This window comes from Candida pseudojiufengensis, assembly GCF_024610245.1.
Source record: "Candida pseudojiufengensis strain CBS 10847 chromosome Unknown scaffold31, whole genome shotgun sequence".
Taxonomy (NCBI): domain Eukaryota; kingdom Fungi; phylum Ascomycota; class Pichiomycetes; order Serinales; family Debaryomycetaceae; genus Lodderomyces; species Lodderomyces pseudojiufengensis.
Window position 1 is genome coordinate 25364 of NW_026261501.1, and position 25308 is coordinate 50671.

Consider the following 25308-nt stretch of genomic DNA (forward strand, 5'->3'; position numbering starts at 1 on the left):
ATCTTTTGGTGGTTTTTGAGATTTTCTTGATTTCTTTTTAGCTCTTTTGTCAATAATTCTTTTAGATAAGTTTGATTTGGTGATTGAAGTTGAAAATGATTTGTGAATAATTGGATTGATTGAAGAACGGATTGTTCTTGATACTATTTGCTTCAACAGAATTTTGACTCTAAGTGCTAAGTTCTTCGTTATTCAAGGTATTATGATTTATTAGCGTGATACTATATAATATGACTCATTAAGATCGTGGTTGAATTGTAATTCAGTGGTAAAAGTTGTTGCAAATAATTTATAGTCATTTCTCATCTTTACTAAATTTTAAAACCACTGTAGTTACACAAAATTGTAGAAGTTAAATCGCTAAAGACAGACAACTAAACATCAGAGAATCAGTTACTACAATTCGTGATTCATGGATGAAAGGATGTTTTGTTTATTAATCATCAAAAATTATCCTAAATTATTCAAATTAAAAAATGAAGAATCACCAATTGGTTTATTACCATTATTCTTATTAGCATTATAATTAACTTCATTATTAGAAATAGTTTGATTTAAATTAAAATTATTATTATTATTTTCTTCATCTTCAATATAATTAGCAGCATTTAATAAACTTAAAAAAGATCTTGTACTTGCATTATTTAAATTATTTAAATTTATAATTGATGATGATTGATTTGGTGGTATTGTGAAATTTTGATTCAAGTTAGAATTAGAATTTGTGGTTATTGGATATTGTTGAAATTGTGAATTTATTTTTTTTTGTTGAATTGATTGTTGAATTAAATTATTTGAATTTATAAATTTATGACCATGTTCATTTTTAGGTCTTATACTAAAAAAATCATTTTCTTCTTCTTCTTCTTCTAGATTACTTCTGTTTGCGGATTCGTCATTAACTTCCTTATTTTTATCATTTTCGTTTTTCTCTTCCAATTCTTCTTCCTCTTCATCTTCATCATCTGGTTTATATTGAATTATAGGTGTAAGATTAATTAAATTTTGATTTGAATTTGAATTTGAATCATCATTAAATTTTGAAACATTAAAATCTTTTAATAATTCATTTATATCAATTTGTGAAGCAATTTTTTGATGCATCAGTTGAAATTGATTATTTAAATTTGTAAAAGATAATTGATCATTATTATTAAAATTTTGTGGTTGTTCTGGGGTTATACCTGTATGTAATGGTAAATTTGTTATTGGAGTTTGAGGTTGTTGTAGGATTTGTTGTTGATATGGTTGAAATTGTTGTACCGGTTGTGGTTGTAGTTGCTGTTGTGGAGATTGTTGTTGTTGTTGTGGCGATTCTGGTTGATCATCTTTATCTTTCTTAATCTCACTTAACATCAAGAACCAATTATTTAAAATTTTATGAGATCTAATTAATTTATTAATATTATTAAAAAATGGTAAATGTAATATTAATAATTCACTATATCTAACTAATAAATTTTGATCTTTTAAATTCATACCAAGATTTAATTTAACTTCTTTTTGTTTTATTTCCAAAAAGATTTTTAAAATATGTAATAAAGGTTGTAAAACTTGATAATTTGAAATTTTAATTTTAAATAAATCATTATTTGAATTTTCTAATTCGATACTTATTGAAAATAAAATTTCATATATTTCTTTTTTACAATTTTCAAAATTTAATGGATTAATTAATAATATTTTAAATAATAAGATTTGAATTAATAATTTTTCAATTGATTCTGATGTTTGTTTTAATAATTCTAGGAGATTATTTTTTATAACATAGTATTTGGAATCTTCATTTTGATAATTTAAAGTTATATTAAAATTTGAATTTTTACAAATATCTTCAATTAATTTTTCATCATCAATAAATTTTAACAATTTGAATAAAAATGAACTATTTTCAGCTCCCAAAGATGAATTTGTTAATTTCAATATCATGTCATTATTTCTAAAAATGTTCCAACCATAAGAAAATGAACTAAAAATTATATAATATCTTTCAAATATAAATATTAATTCATATAACTCCTTAAATGGCTTGATTGGATCAGTATCTTTTAAATTAATCAATTGAAAAAAGCTAATAGCTTTATTTAAATAAAGAATCTTTTGATGTTCTTGAGCTTCATTACCATAAGAATTATTTAAATCATTTGTTGAATTTAAACTATTTGTTAAATTTAAAATATTATAATAATTACTTAATTGTATATTTGACAAAGATAAATTAAAATAAATTTGATATTGATTTAAATGACAAAATTGATTTGTTTTATCTGATCTCATCTTGGGGATTATGGGTGGTACAATAAAATTTTTTTCAATTAATGTTAAAATTTCAAGAACTTTAAAATGACATAAATTTTTAAAATTTTTAAATGGTCTAAACATTAAATTCTTTTTAGAATAATTTTTAAAATTTTTAAATTTTTGCTTTTTTAATTTTATTAACATTTCTGCTATTATTTGATTTAATGTTATAATTATAAGTAGTTGTGATAAAAATAATGAATTTTCATGATATTTAACTAAATTTATTTCACTGGTGTATGGATTGTTTGTGGTGGTGGAGTCTGGATAATTTATTTCTAAAAATTGAATTAATTTTGAATAGTTCAATAAAATAGAATCAACAGTTAATGGTTTAACTAATTCAAATATACATGGTTCATCACCTAATAATCGTAGATTCTCAATCAAATGAGCAGGTGTTACTAAATAATCTTCAGATGAGTTATTAGGAGTCAAAGACTCTTGTATTGTTGTAACAGGTAGTATAACTTCAGGGGATTCTTGTATTTGATTTGATTGTATATCATTATTAGGAGTTATAGATTGAACTATAGATGATTTATGACTTACAGGAGGACTTGATTGATTACTACTTTGTTGTTCATCCTCTATAAAACTTGGACTTTTAGACACAGCGTGGCTTGGTATATTTAATGAATCTGATTTCTTATTTGAATTTAATTCAATAACTTCACTTAAATTATTTATTGAATCTAAAGTCTTTTTAGCTAAAGATTTTGGACCTGATTTTTTTCTTTGTCTATTTCTTGTACAAATTAAATTATTAATTTCACAATGATTACAAGGAGTATTTGGATCACATTTTACTTTTCTTATTGCACAAGCATCACAAGCTCTTGATGTAGTTGATCTTTTTGATTTTTTAACATTATTTGATGATGTTGTATGTTTATTTGTTAATTTTGTAATTGATTTACCTTGAATATTAGGGATTAATGAATTTGGAGAAGTTGAGTTATTTGTATAATCATTTTTAAAAAAATTTGTTAATTTTGTATTTGGATCAGAATTTTTTCTATCGTTTACAACTGAATTTGATGAATTTGATGAATTTATTATTGAATTATCATTATTATAAGAATTAGAAGAATTCAAATTTTGATTCATTTGTTTTTATAATAATTTGTTATATAATAATTTGATTCATTAAAGGATTAAAGGGTAGTATAATGTGATTTATGAAAAGTTGAGGTTATATTACCATTATCTGTATCTGATTGGCAAGCTTGCTGAGGTGATTTTAGTGGATTTATGATTAGAAGTTGTACAATATATGTCTGCTTTGTAGTTACTATTTGGTTGTAAAATAATGATAAACTTAAATATACTCTGTTTTTTTTTAACCTTTACAATTTCTTTTATCTTTTTTCTATTAAGTGAAATATTAAATTAAAGCCACCCACTAATAAGTCTAATAAATGTTGTCGAACAGGAGTTATACATCAATAGGAGAGTTAGTGAAATGATGAAGTAGTACAACCTACCTCAGCTTGATAGATCTATTCAGCCCTTAGTATACCTGTCTTCATACAACTAACTCATTCAAAATGCGTGTCAAAAATAATGTCAGTAATGAAACTCGCTAAATAATTCTATTGTTAGACAATGAAAAAGAGGGGAAGAATATAACTTACACAAACAATTCTTTTTTGCAACCAAAATTATTTACAATCTTTTACAACCATTTCAACAGTCCGATAGATGAAAACCTAGAGGAAAGACAAAATGTCAATAATGATCACATCCATTAAGGAGCTAATGAAAGATGATATTGAAGTTGAAGATAACTCTGAATTTGAAATATTAAATTTCCTAATACAATTAATAGCTGCTATAACAATATTTGATTTAATAATTGATTCACCATTAAATGTAGTATCTAGTAGTAATTCTGAAGAAGTGGGAGATAATTGCTTGGATTACAAAGATGGAGGATGTTTAAATGAAACAATAAACGAACTTAATTTGGATCATATAGAACTGGAAGTTTCCAATGATAAGATAAAAGAACTTTGTTTAGATGAAGTATCGAATGAATGCTTAGAAGAAGAAGAAGATACTTTTTTAACACTATTATCAACAACATTTATTGAACCATTAACTCCCATAACCCCTATAACAAATTCGACAAATGAATGCTTAAAAGAAGAAGAAGAAGATACATTTTTAACATTTTTATCAACAACTTCAATCGAACCATTAACACCAACAAAACCTACTCAAAATCAAAATGAATTAAAATATTATTTATCAAAATATTTTAATTATTATCCATTTGATAATAATGAAGAAAATGAAAATATAGTAATTGATTCTAAAAAGATGAATATATTAAATTTAAAATTATCAAATTCTTCATTAATTAATTATTATGAAATTAATGAAATTATGAATGATCTGAACTACAACAATAAAGAAAATGTTGGTATTGATAAGAAAGATAATGATAAAGAAAGTTTTAAAATTTCTAAAATTGATACTATTTTAATATTTAGTAAAATTTATTTTTTAATTGATGAAATTTTAGATTTTTTAACAAATTTATAAAGTAATTGATGGATTTATGATGTTTATGACTTTTAGTGTTTTTAATCAACTTAAGAAGAAAAATAGTATAAAGTAATTGATGGATTTATAATGTTTATGACTTTTAGTGTTTTTAATCAACTTCAGAAGAAAAAGAAAGTATGGTGTTACAGGATGTTTTAGGGAAGTTAATAGCTATTTATTTTTGTAAAAATATAATTATTAATAAAACTTCACTAGTTGTCAATTTTAAGATATATCAACCTCTATTTTTCCAATATTCGTTATTCAACTCAATTTATTAAAGTTTTTGTTTTACCTATTTAACTTTAAATCTTCAAGAAATCAAAACAAATCAAAAGTAGGATAAACATGAGAGTTATTTTATAATTAATGAAAATTTTTTTACTTTTTATTGAACTAGTTAAAACTATATAATATAAATACAAAATAATGAACAAATAACAAATAACAAAATTGAAAAATCAAACTAAAAGCAAACAAAGACTACATATGTATAGTCAGGTATGAAATAATATTATTTTTTAAAAGTATCTTTTTTTAAGTATCTAATAACCAATAGTTGCAATACTACCAGATTGTTCTAACCAGCCATTAACAGTATTTTCATCTAATGAATCACCAAAATTTGTAGAATCATCAACTTGAATAATATGAATTTCATCATTATTAAAAATAACAGCAGCTTTTAATGATGAACCACTTGAAGGTCTAACAAAATAATCTTGTGATCCTCCACCACCATTATTAGTATTTAATATACCAGTACCTTGACCATCATGTAAATGACTTATTAATTTATTTGAACCACTGGATAAAATTTCAAATAAATCTAATTCTCCACATCCTGTTTTCCAACATGAACATGAAGAATCACCATATTGTAAAGTTCTTGGAATTTTAGCATTTAATAACCAAATAGCTGGCATATCTACATTAAAACCTGCTCCAGAATTATCAGATGGCATTTCAAATTCAAATATAAATATTTTAAATTTACCACCAAATCCATGATGTGCTACTGAACCTTCTCTATAATAACCACAAGAACTATCACATTTTGATCCTGACATTATAACAAATTCATTATTTGAACCAATTGTAACATCAGCTAAAGCAATTGGTGATGATGATCCTCCACTATTATCACTATTTGCATAAGATAATGAATTTCCAAATACTGATGACCATATACCTGAACCTGATCCACCATGATAATTTAAAAATACACAATTATCTGCTGAACCAGGAGTATAATATGAACTTCTTTCCCATGAACCACTTGGTGAAGAAGATTCAGTTGATGATGAAGAACTTGAAGTTGAAGCTGTTGAAGTTGAACTTGTTGTAGTTGGTGCTGATTTAGTTGATAATGATCTATAAGCTTTACCTTGAACAGCAGTTTCAATAGCAGATTCAACAGCAGGAGCAACAACTGAAGATTCCTGTTGTGGTTGTTCAGTAGCAATTGAAGTTTGTTGACTAGTTACTAAATTTCCATTACCATCAACAAAAACAGTTTGAGTAACTTGAACAATTTCAGTAGCTCTTTTATGTTTATGATGAAAATGTTGAATATTACAATCTTCATCATCTCTTTTTTTATTATTTTGGGAAGTGGTTGAAGGATAATAAACACCAAATTGTTTTAATTTTAAAGGACCTCTAAAATGAACTGATAATTCTTCATCTAATGGTGATAAATTCCCATTAAATGAAAAAGTTTCTTGAGTACATTTACCAGTTATTTCATTCATATTTGTAACATCTTGATAACTTCCACTAAATCCAATATTTTTATAAATAATTTTTGAAGTTTCTGAACAATAATAATTACCTCCATCAAATGTACATGATGCTTGTGTATTAGTTATTAATGATGATAAAATTGAAAATAATATAGTTGTTGTAAATTTCATTTTTGAATATGTTTGAATATATTAATGAATGTATAAGTTGAATATAAGTTGATTAAATGAATGTAGTAGTTTAATGAATGAATAATTTGTTTTGTTTAATCTTTAAAAGTATAATACTATAGTAATAATTAAAAGGAATGAATTAATAGTTGGTTAAATTAAAAGAAAAAAGTAAAACAAATGAATGAATGAATGTAAGTTAGTTAGTTAGTTTGTTTTAAAGGAGTGAATCAATAGTTGGTGTTTTAATAAATGAATGAAAAGAAAAGTGATAATAAGTAGTATAAATTTATTTTTTTTTAATACGAAAGGAGTGTTAATGAATTTATTGTTTATTTAAAATATTAAGTGGATTGTTTCAATATAAAGAAAATTTATCGTCAGTTTTAATTTACTACTATTAATTTTGTATGTATGTATAATGTTTTAAAAGTATTAAGTAAATTTCTTGCTTGTTTACATAATATTGTTGTTTTGTGTAACTTAGTAAGAAAATAAAATAAAAATATCGCGTAACCAGCTTTGTTTAAAATCGTTTCAATTTATATTTTGTGTAATTTGGATAATATCATGTGAATTTGTTTTTCCGGTAACACCTCGTAAGGTATATTTTATATATTAATCACATGATTACTTGTACTAATTAGGTTAAATTTCAGTTATGTGAATAAAATAAATTAGAATATTACACAAACTTTATTTATTATTATTATTGTTAAACAAGTAAAAATTATTTATCGTCAAATTTCCAGCCATGTTATCTTATTAAAAGAATAGAATTAGCAAAAGAAAGAGATAGGGAGAAAATTGAGAGACAGCAAGAAATGTTCATGAGCTAATAGCAGTAAGTGGAAGGTTTTAAGTCAAAAGCTAGGTATGATCTCACTTTTATCTACTATCAGAATTCACTTCTTTATCGTCGTTTTCTACCGTATAGTTAATTGGATCATAATTGTCACGCATATGATTTGAAATTGCTATTTTAACAAGTTAAAGTTCTAGATTTTAGCCTTAGCCTAAGTGATTGTACGATCTTTACTTTCACTTTTTCTTTTATTGATCCAAGCTGATCTAATTTACAAAATCAAACCGATAAATTTTTTTTACTTGCATGTTACAATTATAGTTTTAGTCACTACTTAGAAAATGTTTCATGATTTTTGTCGATAATAGTTACTTGAATAAGAATTATTGAATTAGTTTCATCTCAGTTTTGCAATTCACTGTGAATCATTGAAGTATTTTGTTTGGATCTATAATATATTTGAATATTTTTTACTTGATCTACATTATTATTATTAAATAAAGATCAAGAAATGAAAGTAAAACTTTTAAAGTTGGAAACAATTTCATCAAATAATCAAGTTGGTTATCTTGTAATATTGAGATGATGAACATAATGCCTTAGGTTATTTAAATAGCACATATGTATTTAATAAATATATTCGACGTAAATATCAGTTACCAACCAACATGTCTAATAACTACAAAATACTTATTTGTATACAAAAATGGATTTTTGACCTTCCAACAATAGCCAGTTTGTCAATTTTGTGTTTCAGTTTAGTTTTAATCTTAAACTAAAAAATTTTTGTTTATTTGTTTTTATTTTAACCTTGTTTAAACCTTATCTTGTTGGACTAAATGCCTTAATTCTTAAACAACAATGAAACAAAATTAATGGCGAGTTCATTGATTATCAAGACAAAAGAAATGTTAAACTTGTTTAAATCATTAAAGTTGGTCCATATTTTAAGTTTCGTTCAAAAATTGATCCGAAATTCATATAATTTACTATTTGTTTCAAGATTAGACGAGTACATAATCTCTTACATTAAGTTGCATATGTTTGAAAAAGATATACAAGAATAAGTAAAAATTATTGAAGTTGATGATACTTTAAGTCTATGTAAATTTTGATTTAAAGGTACTGAAAGCTAATAAAATTGAGAATCATGGTAACAAGTAGGAGCACATTTTTCAAGCTCTTACAAGCTCTTATAGTATCATCAGATTTATAAATTTTTTTTCAAACAATTTTGTTACAAAATAATTTCAATTTTTTTAAATCTGTTTGTCTCATAATCCTCTTAAGTCTAGGTAGAGATGGCAATATCAATCAAATCTAGAATTTGTTTCACTTGAAAATTTTTGTTTCATAATTTTACCTTGTGAATTGAATTTTGTAGTTACACTTACCTCCACAAAATATGAATCATTGATTTAAGTAAGCTTAAGCGTAAGGTCTGTAGATCATTTCATAAAATATTCATAAAATAAAGTTTTATTTTATTGACTTTCATCGTGAGATCTGCCAAGATGCATGAAAAAAAAATTTCTGCTCAACTTTAGACATGGTAAAGACGGTTTCATATTTGACGACAACTAAAAATTTCTTACAAAAACAACTGACATTTCCAATATCACATCATCAACATTTTAGATGTTATTTGATAAACAAGAACTAGTTTTACTGGTTTATGGGAATAAAAATGTAGTATATGCTTGTTATAATTGCATATAATAAATGCCCTATATAGCTTGCATACATACATAAGTGTTACGTAAAAGTTAATACAGTTACGTAACCGTTATGTACCTGTATATAAATATTACATAATATAAAGTACAATAAAACAGATTTCGTATATTGAAAAAGTTTTTTTATTTTTATTTTTATTTTTTGAAACATAAGAAAGTAATTACTTACGATAATGCTGGTACACCTTCAAAAACTTACTTAACCAGTTATTTTTGTAGTATATTCTTGATCACTTAGTAATAATAAACAGATAATTCAAAACAGGAATTTCTAATATTTGTTAGACGTTTTATCAAATTGTAATAAATATTAAAAATTTTCATTCCCCAATTTCTTTTTCAAAAGTTTAAAAATTTGTTTCATGAAAAAACTTTATAAAATTACATGCATAAATATAATTGATTTTTCTTATTCATGTATCTCGAATCTCATCTTTAAACTGAATCGGTTTGTATCTACATTTTAAGTCACAAAGTGCTATACGTAATAACTAGAACTTGATCTAGATCTTTCACATAGTTAATTAAGTAGATCTTACTTGTCTTAAACATGTAGTCTAATTTAAAAATCAGTCAGCATATTATACCTTAGTCTTCATGTTATAAAAAACTGTCATACTATCTACTATTGAATCTTTTATGTTTCACTTGAATATGTTTTTTATGCATTTAATATTTCCGGTTTAAAGCATGAAATGAGGTAACTCATAGTTCTCGGATTAGAGATCAATCAACATGTATAAGGCTCTTTTTGATGTACTTTTTATTAATTTTAAACCTAGCTTCTAAGTTTATTGCTCTAAATTCTACCTACCTTTAAACTCATTATCATAAAATCATCATTTACCTATTAATCTTTCTTCAATTTCTTCATCTATTAAATTTCTTGATTCTTCATCTTCAAGATTACTTATTTTATCATTTTCTTTTAACCAATTAGGTAACCAATTAAATTGTTCAACTGTTATAACATCATTAAAACATAAAGTACCAAATACTAATATAATAAATCCAATTAATTGTAAAAATTTAAAAGATTCCCAACCTATTATTAATGCAATTAACCAAACTAATAAAGTTCTACAAGTATCTATAGTTGATCTTGCAGTAGCTGAAACTTGATGAGTTATTGATAATCCAAAATAATTAAAACTTGATATTGATAACATTATTAAAAATGATGTACCCAAAATAATTTTATTTGAAATTAATTGATAAAATGATTCATATAAATTAAAAGGAGAATTTAAAAATTCTTCTTGAGTTAATTTAAATTTGAAAATAAAATTTAATAAAATCATTAAACTTATTAATATCAAAGATCCAAATAATCCTTCAATATAAACTAATTGTAATGGAATAATTGGATTTTTTTCTAATATATTTTCTTCAACTACAAATTGAATACCTTGTAAAGAAGTAGCACCAATAACTAAACAAATTCCAAATATAATCATTTTTATATCTTTTTGTCCTTCTTCACCACCACTTTTTGATGATCCACTTAATCCTACAATACAAACACCTAATGTTACAAATATCAATGATAACCATTTAAAATTTGATATTTTTCTTTTTAAAAAAATAGTTGAAAAAATTGCAACAAATAAAACAACTGAACCTCTTGTCATTTGATATATAGATACAGGAATATAAATTAATCCAATATTTAATAAAGTTGTACAACTTAAATCACATATTGCTGGTATTGCTAATTTCAAATTTGAATACCAACTTATTTCATTATTATTAGATTCAATTTGATTATTCTTAATTTTATTATATCGATAAATTAAATAAACAAAATATATTAATAATTCACCTAAAAACATTTGTAAAGTTTGTATACCAGGTTGATTAAAATATTCTGGTTTTGTTCCTTCTTGTAGGTTATTATTATTAAATGAACAATTCCTTACACATTGATTATCTTGAAATTTAGTTAATAATGAATTTGCTGCTCCTGTTATTAATGTACCTGATACTATAAATAATAAATTTAACCCCATTTTTATTGTTATTTCGGGATTTAGTATGTTTATGTGATGGTGTTGTGTCTTTGAGATAGGTTTTAGTGATAGTTGGTTAGTGATGAAGGTGGTTGCTTTATTTAGTCGAGTATAATATATCTATAAGTTTAAATACAATTAAAAGTGAAATTAAAAAGCGTTGATTTAGTTAGTCTATCATTAATTTTTCTGAGAATTAATGCTACCATATCATAGTAGAGTTTGAGCTTTGATGGGTTCATGCTACGGGGCTCGAATAAACTTAAAGGTGATTTACGAAATGATTTACTAATTTACTAGCTTACATGTTTCATATTTTTACAATTGGGTTCCATTTTAGGTAATTCATTGATTTTAATTAACTGATCATTTGAAATTTGAAGTTTCAAATAAAGAGTGGAATAGATAATGATTAAATGTAAGCTTTTACGATGATCTTAACTCTAATTACTTTTATTTCTAATAAAATTAATTAAATTGAAAATCCGTAATGTAAGCTATGTATTATGAATACGATTATCTAAACTTGTGTTAAATTAATTACAAATTTTAAACAATGTAAGAGAAAATTTGTGGTCAACAATTTGTTAATTAACAATTATTTTTAAATTACACTACAGTATATACTTCTACTTGCATTAAGTTAATTTCAAAATTTGTTTATAACGATCATTTAATGATGTATTATTTTATGATATGTAAGTCGCTAACCCGGGTAAAGAAAAAATAATTTTTTTTTTGCAATTTTATGATTTTCAAAATACTATTCTTTAGCAATTCTTCGTAAATACTCCCTATACAAGCTACGTAACCCCTTAAGCATGTAGTACTTATCAAAAACTTGTTTTCAATCAATATCATCCTTACTTCTGCTATCACATTCAAGGAAGTCTTTGTCGAGAAAAATGGGTTCATTTCCTGATTAGCCCATTATCTATGTGTCAACTTGAATGTTGCTGCTAGAATGATCTTTCCTTCTAGATCTTTACGTTTTGACTTTCATGTATTCTCCCAGATCTTAGCTTTATTTGACATATTCTTTGATGGACCTGTTGTTACTTGATCATAGTTCAATTTAAGTTTTAAATTTTCAATTTTTTTGGATATAATTTCTCTAACTGATTTTGGTGCCTCACCTCTGGCAGGTTTGGCCAATCTTTAAGTTTTTTATGGTGATTTATAGAGCATGTTCTTCCCTTTGATTTGACACTAATCTTATTTGCTTTGGACAAACCTGTGATGAGAAAATTGCATTTTTAAGGCAAAAGGGTATCGTGCCAGCAGTGTCCAAAAAGGATCAGATTTTTGATAAGACATCTGCTATCTTTTCGGTATTTCCATAAATATAAATCGCTGTCATCATACTGACCAGTTTTTCATCAAAAATATCTGTTTATTGTTTCAACTTTTTAGCATGTACTTTCTTCGAATTAAAAAAATAAACAATATTGAGTCGTTGAGTGATAAGTAATGGATGCATTGACAAACAAATAGCTGCAATCTAATCTTCGAGACTTAGTCTCATAATAACTTCAGTTGTACCGTTCTATGAGCATCGTAAACCATCAATCTGAGGTGATTTTTGTCGTTCAGCACCCTATTTCATCCCCCAGCCAACTAACAACAACTTCAGAATCCAACAAACAAGTCAAAAAGCAAATTATGCACCATTTCGATAATATAATCAGGAACCAGCTATTCAGGATATCTTTTTGTTCCAAAAGAATGCCATAAGATAAAAAATTTTTGTAGGCACCAATACCATCAACAACATTTGATATTTGCAGCATTATAATTGAATAAAAATTATGTCAGACTTTTAGCACTAGCACCCAAGACTTATACCCTCTATTGCTGATTGATCAAACTCAAATTTTGTATGTGTTGTACTCGATTTCAGACCCAACGTCAAAATTTTCTAATTCTAGCTGTTATGGTACGACAATGTGACAAAATTACATCAAAAGCTAATGAATTAGATTCTAATTGAGCTGAAGTTTTTGATACAGCTGCTTGTTTTTGTTGAAATCAAACATTGAACCTGTAAATCCATCTTGATTCTAAATTTCAAAATTCATTTTATTACACTAGTATTAAAGACACTATTTCACGTGTATTCGACCATTCTCGTGCAAAACCAGGATAGCTAGGAGCTTCCTCTTAGCTTACCATTACCAATTTTACTCCTCAACAAGCATTTGTTACATTATTTGAGCTCTTACATGCGCTTTTCTAAGATCATTAGATTTTTGAATTAGTTGAAATTAATCTCAATTTTAAAGTCAACAACTATTTATAAATTCAAACTGCTGGTGTTTTCTTGTTTCAAATAACCACAAGTACAGTATACATACATTCCTAGAGTCTTCAATGCGTAATATGATGAGGTGGGAGTTGGTATAGAGGTTGGTTGCGAAAAATTACAGATCACATTTTGCAACTTTTTTTTTTTTTTGTTCTTTACCCGGGTTAGCGACTTAATGTATCTGTTGTATACTTTTTTAATCTTGTGAGTTGAAGTTTTTATGTGTCGTAACTTGATTATTTCTGACATTAACGTGTTTTAGACATCTCCACAAATTTACAAAAATCACAACAACTTGGGAGAATGTTGATTAGACCATGATGACTACAAAGGAGTCATAGTTACAGGATTGAACGGTATTATCATGCTTATCATCATCATATCATTATCATATCATTATCACCGAAATTAGGGACTTATGATTAATTTCAACTTAAATATCGATCTCAATTTCTTTCAATAAACAAAGTCATGTTCATAAAAGAGGATGAAAAATTTTAGTTTCATGAGATAAACAAATTGATAAGACTTTGCGAAAGTTCATATAAAAAACTCAAGTGGAGTATAAAATTACTTAGAAACACTTATTTAGTGAAGGTTTCATAAATTAATTTTAATTGGAAAGAATGAAATCATCAGAATCAAAACTCATCAAAGAAACTTTGATCATTGCATATTATAAAGCTTACAGAAGAATAAGTAAAAGACACCCATTCTAAATTATAACTATAACAAAGTATTGGATTTCTTAGAATTAAATGGTTGGAAGAGACGGGCTTCGACTTAAATAACTTTGGAAGGTTGGTAAATGAAACTGGGTCTAATATGATAGATGGATTGTTTTCTAAGCTCAGTTAATGTTGCAATTAAATTAAGACATTTTAATGAGAAGGATTCAATTGATCTTTTTCAGTAGATTCTTACTATTGGTGAAGATAAATTGTATACCACTTGATCATCTAAGCTTGAATAGAATATTGGTAAGTTATTCATTCAACTCAAAGTATTTACATTATTCACAGTGTAAATTTCATTCTTGATCAGTTAATTTTATTCTTGATCAATTGTTATCAGGAATAAAGGTTACAGTGATCATGTATAAAGTTTACATTGTGAATAAAATAAATTGACTAATCAACTTTCTATATTACTAAATCTAGTTTGATTGAAGAAGTATTAGAATCAGGATCTGAATGAACATTTGGCAACCGTGAATTTAATGGCACTATAAGTCTAACCATTGTAATTAGATCAATTAAAGATTGAGATATAACTAAGGTCTAGTGACCCAACATTGAAATCAAAGTTAAGCAAAATATGCAGAATGCTTTGATAAGTTCATGACATGATGTTTCTTACTTTTTAATTGTATTTATTGCTCCATGCTTATGGTCAAAATCAAGATACAATTTGGTAGTGCACAAAATGTTTAAGGATTCAATATTATTTTTACCATCCATGTAGGTATTTTAAAAATATCCAATGGAGTAGTTCGAGTGATCAAGTAGTTCAAGTCGAGAATTCTATACCAAAGTGAAGAGACTAATTTTTCAAAACATTGTAATGACTACACAATCTACGGTAAAATTTTAATTTGTATTACGAACTAGTTATTACAAGCAACCCTAATCCATTTTCTTACTATTTGAAACCCTCTTTTTGCACTTTGAGGAATTTAAAAGGGTCCCTTGAAGTGTTTTTTCCTTAAATTTAGAATATTTGAAGATGGAAAAACTCGACTTCATCTACTGAAACTGAACGATAATGAACAATCTATATAGTCAACTTCGCAGTAAATTTAAAAATTTTCACCGTATATATTACCAAATTACTTTACCTGACTTATTAATTTCCCCACTAAACATTTTGTGAACGGCATAGTCAAAAAATCAAAAGAGAGTTTTAAATGTTTGTCGGCTCCGTTTCCAATTACTTGAATTTTTGAAAAATATCGATGTACGGCATTTATTCAGTGAATACTCACTAAATTTAAGAAAAGTTACATACATAAATGGAGTAATAATAATTAAAATCTAATTTTTGACATGAAAAGAATTAGGTACAAAACGTTTCAATAAAGTATTGGATTCGTTTCTCTCTGGAACATTAAATTTGACATTGTTAGTGTTTGTGTTTCATTAATACTGGTTGCATTGCTTAAATATAATTTCAAAGAAACATTAGTTGAATTATTCCGCAGTTGACTCGATTTGCACTTTCCGTGTTTTTTGTCGAAGCGATGGGTGAAGATAAGGACCATTTTACAAGAAAAAATGTCATGGATCAAATGCCCTTAACATCATACAATAGATCTCAAAAACTTGTGCCGTGCTAGAATTAATTTCTTGGTATGTTGTTGAGCCTTATGATAAATGATCATCGCTTTGGTTTTGTTAAATTAGATGAAATTTTTTCATGTATTTTTTTTTCTTAGCATAAAGCTATTATGTTTCATCCTAGATTTTGTGTAAGGTTTTACAGCTTATTTAAATTAATTGTTGCGAAATACTAGATCCGGATTTTGAATCTCAATTGTTGTATAAGTTGATCAAATGCGACTTGTATAAAATACCCTAGCACAAATTCTAGAGTTTTAATTACTTATTTGACAAAATTCTTGACCTTCTTATGTCAGCTGGAATTAATTCGCTTTAGATAAGAGTGTCTTAAAAAAATTTTTGTGGGTGAAGAGGAATATGATATCGTGATAACATAGTTTTGCTATCTCAACTTTGTTTAAATTAGATATCGTTTGCTTATATTATCCTAGATCTTCAAATTTTTACAAAACATTCCATAAACTACTCAACTTCCTATGTCACATCCAGAAAAATCGGTTGCTATCACAACTGCAACAGACGAGTTCGAAACATCATCTACAACCAATGTAAAACAACATGATATAACAACAGTCACAAAATCATTAGATGATGAACAAGGTAGTGAAAAAGTTTTAATTTCAAAAGATGAATCGAATAGTTCCTTAGAAGAAGATGATGAGGGGAGAGATCCAACTGAATATGAAATGAAAACTTTAAGACATGTTTCTGGAAAAATTCCTTTAAGTGCTTGGTTAATTGCCATTGTTGAATTAGCTGAAAGATTTTCTTATTATGGTTTATCAGCTCCTTTTCAAAATTATATGCAAAATGGTCCAGATGATAATCCAAGTGGTATGTTAGACTTGGGACAACAAGGTGCTACAGCTTTATCATATTTTTTCCAATTTTGGTGTTATGTTACTCCTATTTTTGGTGGTTGGCTTGCAGATACATATTGGGGAAAGTACAAAACAATTTTTGTTGCAAGTATTATCTATTCAATTGGAATTTTCATCTTGTTTATTACTTCAATCCCTTCCATTACGAACAAAAGTATTGCAACAGGTGGATTTATTACTGCTATCATTATCATTGGTATTGGTACTGGTTTAATTAAAACTAATGTTTCACCATATTTAGCTGATCAAGTTCCAAAGAGAAAAGCATATATTAGAGTTGAAAAGAATGGGGAAAGAGTTATTGTCACTAATGCCTTAACCATCCAGCGAATTTTTGCTATCTTCTACATGTGTATTAACGTGGGTTCATTATCAGTATTGGCAACTACATCCTTACGTGCAAACGTGGCCTATTATGCTGCTTATTTGCTTACATTTTGCTTTTTTTTCATTGCAATATTCTGTTTAATTGTTGGGAAAAATAGATCAGTTCAGGTTCCAGTTGGAGATAGAATTATAAATGAAACCTTTAGATGTTCATTCCAAGCTATGAGGGATGGTTTTACTTTCAAGAATGTCAAATCAAACGTAATCACCACAGATGAAATAAAAAGAACTCTTTATGCATGCAAGATCTTTTTATTTTACCCATTCTATTGGGTTACTTATGGACAAATGGTTAACAATTTTGTGTCATCTGCAGGAAGTATGAACAATCACGGATTACCAAATGATATATTACAAGCTTTCAACTCACTTTCAATCATCTTATTTATTCCATTAATGGAGAAAATTATATATCCATTCATCAGAAAATGGACTCCGTTCAAACCTATCACTAGAATCTTTTTTGGTTTCATGTTCGCTACCAGTGCAATGATTTACGCGGCTGTTTTACAACATTTTATTTATTCTGCAGGACCATGTTTTGATCATCCAAGCAATTGCACCAACGGAAACAACATCCACATAGCATGGCAGACTCCAGCATACTGTCTTATTGCACTAAGTGAAATTTTTTCTAGCGTTGTGGGATTGGAGTACAGCTATAGTAAAGCAGCAGTCAATATGAAGTCATTTGTGATGTCGTTGTTCCTTTTCACTAATGCTATTGGTTCAGCTCTTGGAATTGCTTTATCTCCTGTCAGTACTGATCCAAAAATGGTTTGGACTTATTCTGGCTTAGGTGTATCTTGTTTCATTGCTGGTGTATTGTTTTGGTTCATCTATAGTGGATACAATGCTCGAGAAGATGAATGGAATGAAATTGAGTTTGCTCAAAATAATACTAATTCTGGTTTGGTTCCTGTTACTTCTTTTTCCAAATCAATCAAAAGTTTAGCTTAAATATTTATACCAATGCATATAATCATTTCGGTAATTGTTTCTTGTAACCAGTAGTTCAATTTTTGAAAATACTGACTCTGGTTTGATCCCCAAATAAATTTGGCTTACGGGTAAATACGCATTAATTGAATACTTTCTAGTTGAAACATATTTATTATCTATAATTTATTACTTCATAATTGTATCTCTAAATCTATTAATTATACATGTTGGTTTTCAAAATCTATTAATTTAAAAATTATCTTTAAAATTAAATTTCCCAATAACCAGGGAATAAATAATGCATTTTTTCTAATAATTCCTTTTTAACACCATGAGGACTTGTACTAACAGCAAATTTCATTGAACCTTTTAAATCATTACCAATTTCATTACCTTTTAAAGAAAATTCATCAATTAAATGAGAAGCTAATTTAAAAGCATTTGAAGAATTTGCTTTTAAATTACCAACAACAGTTTCAACAGTTACTGGTTCTTCATTTTCATTCCAAGAATCATAATCAGTTGACATACAAATCATTTGATAAGATATTTCAGCTTCTCTTGCTAATTTTGCTTCTGGTAATACTGACATATTTATAACTGATCCTCCCCATGATCTATACATTTTTGATTCTGCTCTTGTTGAAAATTGAGGTCCTTCCATACATATAACTGTTAAATCTTCATTATTATTTGTATATTCTTTTGTATGTAATTTTGGTTGAATATCTTCTTTATCAAAACCTTCTAAAAATCCAGAACTTGGTATTGAATCAGCAATTAATTTATTTAATTTTAAATCAAATGGTTCACCAAACATTGCATGAGCTACAAAACCTTTTTCAAAAAAAGTTGAAGGTCTATTACCTTTAGTTCTATCAATAATTTGAGTTGGTAATACAAAATCTCTTGGTTTAATTTCTTGTTGTAATGATCCAACTGCAGAAAATGCTATAATAGCTTTAACACCAATTTTTTTTAAAGCTGCAATATTAGCTCTTGAAGGAACATCAGTTGGTAATAAATCATGATGTTGACCATGTCTTGCTAAAAATGCAACTGGAAAACCAGATTCAGTTTTAGAAATTGTAATTGGTCCTGAAGGAAATCCCCAAGGTGTAGATATAGTTAATCTTGCAACTGGATGTAAATTTGGTAAATCATATAAACCTGTTCCACCAATTACTGCTAAAGTTACTTCTCCATCATAAGTATGTGGTAATTTTGATACATCTATTTTATCTCTATGAACTGACATTTTGAATTTAGGTAAAGTTATTCTTTTTACCATACAATTTAAAGGATTTGGCTGATCCTTTTATATTTTTCAATAGTTTTGGTCCCACGAGTTTAAAATTGGAAAATTTATTTTACGGAGATTATCTTAATGCGGAAATAATTTTCAACGTATTTTAAATAATTTTCTGTGGCTTTAGTGTCAAGAAATATAAGACCAGACACGTCACAAAAGGTAGTGTATACTTCAGTATCATTGAATTTAATAAAATTTAAAAGTGATTGTAAAGGAATCTCGCCATTAATCAATACAATTTATCAATCATGACAAGGGTACTACCTAGATTATCAAGAAGTTTATCAAACTCAACTAAAACTATAGTGAATAAAAAACTATTTGAAAATGCGAAATTAAAATCAAAAGATAATCGAAAGATCTTTGGAAGAAAGAAAACAAATGAATCAACAACCAATCTGACTCAAATGACAAGTTCATCAAATTCATCTTCAAACCCATATATTACAGACCTTCCTAAAATACCCACACATCAACAATCAAAATCATTTGAAGAGATTTTCAAAGAATTAGGACAATATAATATATTTTTAAATCAATTAAAACCAGTAAATAAAGGTATAAATTTAATAATACCTCGAGAATTTATAAAACCTGATTTAAATCAACAATTAAAAAAACAACTTAAAGCTGAAAAATCAAAAGATTTAGATAAAAAAATTAAATCATTTATAATTAATAGTCAAACAACTACTGAACAATCTGAAAAAGATAAACATTTAATAATGTTAGGTAAAGAAATAAGTTCACAAATGGAACCAGATCAAAATGAAATTTATCATACTTTACAACATCCTTTAAAAAAATCATTATCAGGATTAAAAAATTTAAATCCTGCATTAAATAATATAAATGATAATTATTTATGGGATTTTATACCTGAAGATAAATTAGTTTGTAGTCCACCATATCAATTAGATGATCCATTAGGTTTTAAAAAATTTAATGAAAATTTTATAATTCAACAAAATAAAGAAAAATTTGAAAAATTAGAAATTTTAAAAGAAATTAAAGAATTTGAAAAATTAATGGGAAATTCAAAATCATTTTTTAATAATAATAATAATAATAATTATAATAATAATCAATATCAATATCAAAATCAAAATCAAAATGATCAAAAATCAAATGAATTTATTGAAAATCATCATGGATCAAGAAAAAAATTGAATAGAAAATTATTAAAAAAGTATAAACAATTAAAAGATGAAGGTAAGATTGATGTTGAATAAAAGTAATTAATACATATATAGTTATATAGATTAGATAATGAATAATTTAATGGCATATTAATACAATTATGATTATTTAGTCAGGTTAATGACCGATAATTTATAATTCTTCATTCATGAAAACACAACATGAAATATCTTAAAAATTAGCTTGAATTTCACCACTGTCTAGTTTAAAAAAATTAGAGACTAGGTTTTAACTCACTAGAATAAGTAGACAAAACACCAAACATGGTGATTTAAACTGTTCTGTTCTTGGAATGAAAATCAAAAACGCATTGAAAAAAAGCCTTAAATATAAACAACATGTGGGTGATTTGCGCTATAATTAGGGAGCTAGGATATTCTTTTTAAATATGTAGCTCTATTTGTTTACCCTGTAGGCCTATTAATACTTTCAAACACTACCAAAACTTCATGCCTTTTTAAGGCTGGTTTCGGTTAAAATGTCTTCGACGTACTTTGATTCGAATACGTACAAGATAAAGTTAAAAAAAAACACATACAAAATAAGTTTTCTGTTGTGTGGCATAAAATATATTTTGTGCATTTCCTGTATAATACTTAAGCTTGTTCGTAAATGTTCAAGTAAAATAGTAGGAGACCAATAGAAAATATTATAACACAAAGTTGAGATTTTAACCACTTGAATATACAATTCTTCAACTCTGCCAGTGGAAAATCATATTTCAGTTGGAGCGATAGTATACTCCGGTGGTCGGGAACGACACTTTTCATGTTTTTTTTTTAGCATCCTTTCTCTTAATCTTGGATTATTACTCTTTCCCCATCTTTTAATTTTGATATTATCTTCTGGACTTAGTTCATCTTGACTTTACAAAAAATCTAATGCGATTTGGTTTTCGGTTTCATTTGCAAGTTCAACTAAGAAATCTGTTCTCTGTACCAATCCAGACATTGGATTTTCTCAACGATTGATAATCTTCTCGTCAATGCTCTTTTTCTTTGAAGAAAAGTTTTCGAAGATTCTTCAAGGAGGATGGATTCATCAAACATTTCTTCTTTAATTTGGTCAATATTTTTCTTTGGTCGAGGAGTTCTAATTAATGGTCTTGATACTAAAACTTTGAATCATGAACCAATCTAACTGAGACAAGATATCATTGGATATATGATCGTATATAAGCCTAGTGAATGGAGAATAACGAGCGAAAGATAAATGAATTGATTATACAACATGCAATTCACTCAATATTTTTCTTGAAAGTTTAATTATTTACGATTGTCTCTCTTCATATCAACATACATTAATTAGTTTAGTTCATGTCTGAGTGAACTTGAGAATCAAATTTTCAAGTGGGACAATGTTAAAAACTTGGTCGTGTCGCGTTTATTATAACGAAGTAACCCCTTTCTATTAATGATTTGAAAACAAGGCTGATGAATTTGAAACAAATCAACGACATTTGGGGAATAAGTTCTTGAATTCAATTTGACGATTAAAATAAGGTTGACTGTGAAAGTATAGAATTTTTAATTTGCTAGTCAAGAATGAATATTATTACAACTATATTAATCAAAAGTAAGGGGTATTAATATAAATCTTATGAATCTTATATAGTACAAAAATCTCAGGTACAAAATCGGATAAATCTAATAAATCTTAATTTTAGTAATTTAGGCTAAGATTTTAAATTATAATAATCCTAATAGTAATAATAATAAGGAGAGGTTATACAAGTGAAAACAATGAGTTTATATGGATAAGAATCAATAGAGTCTAAGAATGTTTAGTTCTGAGATTGAAATTTATATGAAATATGATATAATCAACAATAATGGTGTGATTAATAAATTTTAACAATTGTATTTAATCTGATAATAAAATTATTTGTTTCAGATTTTAAAATTATATTTTATTTTTAAATAATAAATTATTATTAAAATATTATTATTGCTATTTTGCAACAATAGAATAACCCCTTCTAATTTTAACTTCGGTTTTGTACATAGTATGCTTCAACAATATGTTTACTGGGTCCATGAAATGATTAATACAACAAAGGGATCGAGTATAAAGAATGATTACAGATCGGATCTACTAAATAAATAAAAATGTTGAATTACGTATTTTCATTTCAATGATTTGTATATAGAATACTTGAAAATGTATAAAGTCCTAAATTTAATAATAAAAAGCTTCTATAAAATTACATTATTCTTAAATATCTAGTAATAGACACTAGTCAATTTAAAATTAAACCCTATATTTCCATTTTTGACCTCTCTTTATTATTCTAATTAATTTCTTATTCGTTTAATTAACAACTTTTAAAATTTTTCATCAAATTACTTACTCTTCCACATTTTAAAGAAAGATCATTTCAATTTTTTATTCTTCCAATTTCATTTCCAAACAAAGCTATATTCTTAAATCTCCTTTACTTTTTAGCACGTTTTAAATCAAATTGAAAAAGTCTAAAAATTATTTATGATTTTAACTTCATTTGCATTGAAAAAAAAGAATAACGGAATAAAATTAAATCATAAAATCATAAAAATCATAAGCCATAAATTCATTAAAATATTGAAAAATTAGAATAATATTCAACATATCACATCATATCATCGATTTCAATACTTTGGACCAATCCTACCAATCAACTATATTTGCATCAGCATTTAGCATTTTAAAAACAAATGAAAGCTTTTTCATTACTAAGTTCAAGACATTCATATATAAAATATATAGCATTTATATTAACTTTTGGAGTGATTTATACTTTAACTCAAGGAAATGTATTTAATTTTAAAACATCTGATTCAATAATATCACAATCAAATGATCAAATACAACAATTAAATAATCAAAATTCAAATCAATTTAAATCTAATACACTATCTAATGAAAAAGATAAAATACTAGATCCATCTAATCCGATAGATTTAAAATCGAATGAAAAAGAAGAAGAAGTTAAAAATTATCAACAACAAATAAATCAAGAACAATCTGTAACAAGTAATACAATTCAAGAGGAATCAAATTCATCAAATAAAAAAGTTAAAGCTACTTTTGTAACATTAGCAAGAAATTCAGAACTTTATGAATTAATAAAATCAATAAGAACAGTTGAAGATAGATTTAATAATAAATATAATTATGATTGGGTATTTTTAAATGATGTTGAATTTACTCAAGAATTTAAAGATTTAACAACATCAATAGTATCAGGTAAAACAAAATATGGTTTAATACCAAAAGAACATTGGTCATATCCAAATTGGATTGATTTAAAAAAAGCAGAAAATTCAAGAAAAAATATGAAATTACAAAATATAATTTATGGAGATTCAGAAAGTTATAGACATATGTGTAGATATGAATCTGGATTTTTTTGGAGATCTGAACTTTTAAAAGATTATGATTATTATTGGAGAGTTGAACCAGGAATTGATATAATGTGTGATTTAAATTATGATTTATTTGAATTTATGGAAAAAAATAATAAATTATATGGTTTTACAATATCAATTTATGAATTTGAAAATACTATACCAACTTTATGGAAACATACAAAAGATTTTATAAATTTAAATCCTCAATATTTATCAAAAAATAATTTTTTAAATTTTATATCTAATGATAATGGTAATACTTATAATTTATGTCATTTTTGGACAAATTTTGAAATTGCTTCATTAAAATTTTGGAATTCTGAACCTTATAAAAAATATTTTGATTATTTAGATTCAAAAGGTGGATTTTTTTATGAAAGATGGGGTGATGCTCCAATTCATTCAATTGCAATAAGTTTATTTGCTGATAAAAATCAAATTCATTATTTTGATGATATTGGTTATAGACATGGAGTTTATGGTCAATGTCCTTTAAATGATAAATTTAGATATGATCATAAATGTGTTTGTAAACCTGAAGATGATTTTACTTTTAGAGGTTATTCTTGTGGTAAAAAATATTATGATAAAATGGGTTTAGAAAAACCAAAAGAATGGGAAATGTTTCAATAATAATATTATTTTTCATTCTTTAGCTTAAAAAGATTTGCATTGATATATATATTAAAGAGATAGTAAAACTTATAGATAAATAATTGGTTTAGACTTATAGATAGATTAATAAATTATTAAAATTATTAAAACTTTATAAATTTCACAATTATTTATACTATTTCATGAATAACAGCAGAAGTAGCAATTTGATTTTTTTTCTTTAATCTGATTATTTCCAAGTTTTATGATCTACTACTAGTATTCAGATGCTACTGATGTTTTCAACACACGATTGTCAGATTATGACAGAAGATATTGGAGATGTGTGATTCTGAATCATCGGAATGATTTAACCCCAAAGACGATAGTATCACCAAAACCAACTAAAGTATCGTTGACCTATTTTGCAAATTTGTTTTTTGAATCGGTATTGTCAACTACAATGGAGACCAAAGCCTGTGTAACATCAACAAGTCTTGTAATTTCTCCAGAATTAATGACTACTTCATTATGATCAGCCGTTTTAACAAATTTTTCAACAATAATCTCAAGCAGGTTACCTGAATTTTGCGATTTATCATGCATAAATTCCGCTAACAAGGTTTACTTAAGTGTTTT

General features: G+C 26.1%; 8 protein-coding genes across 8 annotated transcripts; 4 read left to right on the plus strand and 4 right to left on the minus strand. All coding sequences in view use genetic code 12, as the record gives it.

Moving 5' to 3' along the window:
• Positions 1-450: 450 nt before the first annotated feature.
• Positions 451-3411, minus strand: KGF55_000038 (Zn(II)2Cys6 transcription factor domain-containing protein; the record flags this gene model as incomplete). Its single annotated transcript, XM_051758629.1, has 1 exon — positions 451-3411. One exon carries the CDS (start codon positions 3409-3411, stop codon positions 451-453), a length of 2961 nt encoding a protein of 986 aa, XP_051617244.1.
• Positions 3412-4038: 627 nt separating this feature from the next.
• On the plus strand, positions 4039-4851 carry KGF55_000039 (uncharacterized protein; the record flags this gene model as incomplete). The annotated part of the gene is made up of 1 exon (XM_051758740.1): positions 4039-4851. The coding sequence occupies one exon, from the start codon at positions 4039-4041 to the stop codon at positions 4849-4851; it is 813 nt and encodes a 270-aa protein (XP_051617245.1).
• Positions 4852-5399: 548 nt separating this feature from the next.
• Positions 5400-6770, minus strand: TOS1 (Tos1p; the record flags this gene model as incomplete). The annotated part of the gene is made up of 1 exon (XM_051758852.1): positions 5400-6770. The coding sequence occupies one exon, from the start codon at positions 6768-6770 to the stop codon at positions 5400-5402; it is 1371 nt and encodes a 456-aa protein (XP_051617246.1).
• A 3380-nt stretch (positions 6771-10150) lies between these two features.
• On the minus strand, positions 10151-11320 carry KGF55_000041 (uncharacterized protein; the record flags this gene model as incomplete). Its single annotated transcript, XM_051758963.1, has 1 exon — positions 10151-11320. One exon carries the CDS (start codon positions 11318-11320, stop codon positions 10151-10153), a length of 1170 nt encoding a protein of 389 aa, XP_051617247.1.
• A 5120-nt stretch (positions 11321-16440) lies between these two features.
• PTR22 (Ptr22p) lies at positions 16441-18192 on the plus strand (the record flags this gene model as incomplete). The annotated part of the gene is made up of 1 exon (XM_051759073.1): positions 16441-18192. The coding sequence occupies one exon, from the start codon at positions 16441-16443 to the stop codon at positions 18190-18192; it is 1752 nt and encodes a 583-aa protein (XP_051617248.1).
• A 250-nt stretch (positions 18193-18442) lies between these two features.
• Positions 18443-19432, minus strand: MEU1 (S-methyl-5-thioadenosine phosphorylase; the record flags this gene model as incomplete). The annotated part of the gene is made up of 1 exon (XM_051759184.1): positions 18443-19432. One exon carries the CDS (start codon positions 19430-19432, stop codon positions 18443-18445), a length of 990 nt encoding a protein of 329 aa, XP_051617249.1.
• A 302-nt stretch (positions 19433-19734) lies between these two features.
• KGF55_000044 (uncharacterized protein) lies at positions 19735-20718 on the plus strand (the record flags this gene model as incomplete). Its single annotated transcript, XM_051759295.1, has 1 exon — positions 19735-20718. One exon carries the CDS (start codon positions 19735-19737, stop codon positions 20716-20718), a length of 984 nt encoding a protein of 327 aa, XP_051617250.1.
• Positions 20719-23379: 2661 nt separating this feature from the next.
• On the plus strand, positions 23380-24708 carry MNT2 (alpha-1,2-mannosyltransferase KRE2; the record flags this gene model as incomplete). The annotated part of the gene is made up of 1 exon (XM_051759406.1): positions 23380-24708. The coding sequence occupies one exon, from the start codon at positions 23380-23382 to the stop codon at positions 24706-24708; it is 1329 nt and encodes a 442-aa protein (XP_051617251.1).
• Between the last annotated feature and the right edge of the window lie 600 nt (positions 24709-25308).